Source organism: Aedes aegypti, chromosome 3, assembly GCF_002204515.2.
Source record: "Aedes aegypti strain LVP_AGWG chromosome 3, AaegL5.0 Primary Assembly, whole genome shotgun sequence".
NCBI classification, from domain to species: domain Eukaryota; kingdom Metazoa; phylum Arthropoda; class Insecta; order Diptera; family Culicidae; genus Aedes; species Aedes aegypti.
In genome coordinates, this window is record NC_035109.1 from 94,930,535 (window position 1) to 94,932,326 (window position 1,792).

The following is a 1,792-nucleotide window of genomic DNA, read 5'->3' on the forward strand; positions in this document are numbered from 1 at the left end:
TTGATCTAGGTCACAATACGTGTTCCGTTAACATATCTGACCCAGATTTACTCAGTGAAAGTACGAACCCAACCGAGGATAGTCTGGTTGTAAACGGTTCTATTTTTCGAGACCCTCTAATTGGTGCTAATTTCACCTGTTCAATATCATCGTTGATGCCCATATTCTACACCATTTCACCACCTCTCTGTCGTCCTCTCCCAGCCGGTTAATTAGCTCTACATCAGAATGTAGCTTTTGTTTCCCTATTGTCTTTGGATGCTCAATCAGTCGCAATCATGCAGCCGAACAGGAAATCTTATCCGTTTGGACTTTTGGCCGTCCATCTTCTGTTTGCAAGTGCCTTAGCTTTAAATGGTGAAAGTGCCAGTGGGACAGATGAGGGGCGGTTCTTCTTCCATGGAAAACCAATCCTGATCATGCCGCCTACGGCTCCCACTCGTCATCAGCTTATCAGTGGTATCGGTATACCGTTGGGCACTCCCGAGTCCATAACTACCGGATGGGTAATAAAGGCCCAATATTTTCTACCGACCAAGGTCGACGACTACAAACCGGTGTACTTGGAAGGTTGGAATGATACTCGAAGATCTTTTGAAAAGCGAGAAGCGGCTACCAATGCTCCGGATGCGGAACACTACGAAGCGTACACGGCTAAGGACGTCCAAGTCGACGTGGAGCCTCTTCCAGAAAAGTTGGACAACGGAGCTGGAGATGAAGATGACTATTTTGAAGACGGAGGCGATGACTATTGGCTGGATGCTGAAGAGGAGAAATCGTACGAGACGGTGAGCCAAATGATGCCTCCGTCCAATTTGGAGTCGAAGATGTCCGATGGTTACAATGCAGATAGTTCGAGGTGGATGGCGTACAAGTCGATGGAGTATCTCGGTGAACAGTATGGCTCAGGAGGTCGAGAATGTGTCTTGCGGAGCATTTGCGAAGCGGCCAGCGCAGAGTTCACCCATACGGGTGGAGTGTTTGCGGAGTTGCTGCACATTGTTTTTACGTAAGTCTTGGAGAACATTGTTTTCTAGAATCACGTTTAACAATGTCAATTTTAGGCCGTCGAGTACTTCGGAACCACCGTCGGAGCATAGTGACAATGAGTATTACCGGGCGGAGCAATTGGGAAGGGAAGGCGCCCCGTGTCATTTGGTGTTCCACGAGTGCCGGAATTCGCTGCTGGACGTGTTCACGGGTATTCATGATCCGGAGACGAATTCTTTGAAAGTGGCTCATGAAAAGGTTTTGCGATCGTTTATGAAATAAATAATTTTAAAGTCAACTTTGTTTTTATGTGAGATAGTTTTCTGTAACCTGGAGTAACCTGTTTTTTAGAATTTTTGAAACGCTTTCAAACAATGTATTGTACGATCATTATTCGATGAAGTTTTGAAAAGTTGGTCACTTACCCATGATAGTCTAGGTAGAGTAGAATTTGAAAAGCGTTTTTACAATTTGGGGCCATTTGTGTAATCAAAGTCAGAAATTTCCATATAACGTTAATTTAATTTTAAAACGCCTAGAGGTATGCAACGCCCTATATATTTATCGTAATATTTTTTTTTTTAAAAAATACTTATTTTTATTCTAAAAACGATTAGTTTATGTTGAGTTCAATGTTGAAACGTTAGAATCGATCAATATGCTTTCAGAAATATAATTTTGTACCAGTTCATATTGACATGTAACGGTGTTTATCATGTTTGTGTCAACTAAAACACTATTTTGAGTATTTTTCTTATAAGTTCTGTACTGCAATGCATTACTCAGTTCCTACTGCAATAAT

At 42.2% G+C, this 1,792-nt stretch overlaps 1 protein-coding gene across 1 annotated transcript; it reads left to right on the forward strand.

The window, feature by feature from the left end:
* Positions 1 to 219: 219 nt before the first annotated feature.
* LOC110678612 lies at positions 220 to 1,284 on the forward strand. Its single transcript, XM_021851723.1, has 2 exons — positions 220 to 1,009; positions 1,065 to 1,284. Exons 1-2 carry the CDS (start codon positions 279 to 281, stop codon positions 1,270 to 1,272), a joined length of 939 nt encoding a protein of 312 aa, XP_021707415.1. The 5' UTR covers positions 220 to 278; the 3' UTR covers positions 1,273 to 1,284.
* Positions 1,285 to 1,792: the final 508 nt, after the last annotated feature.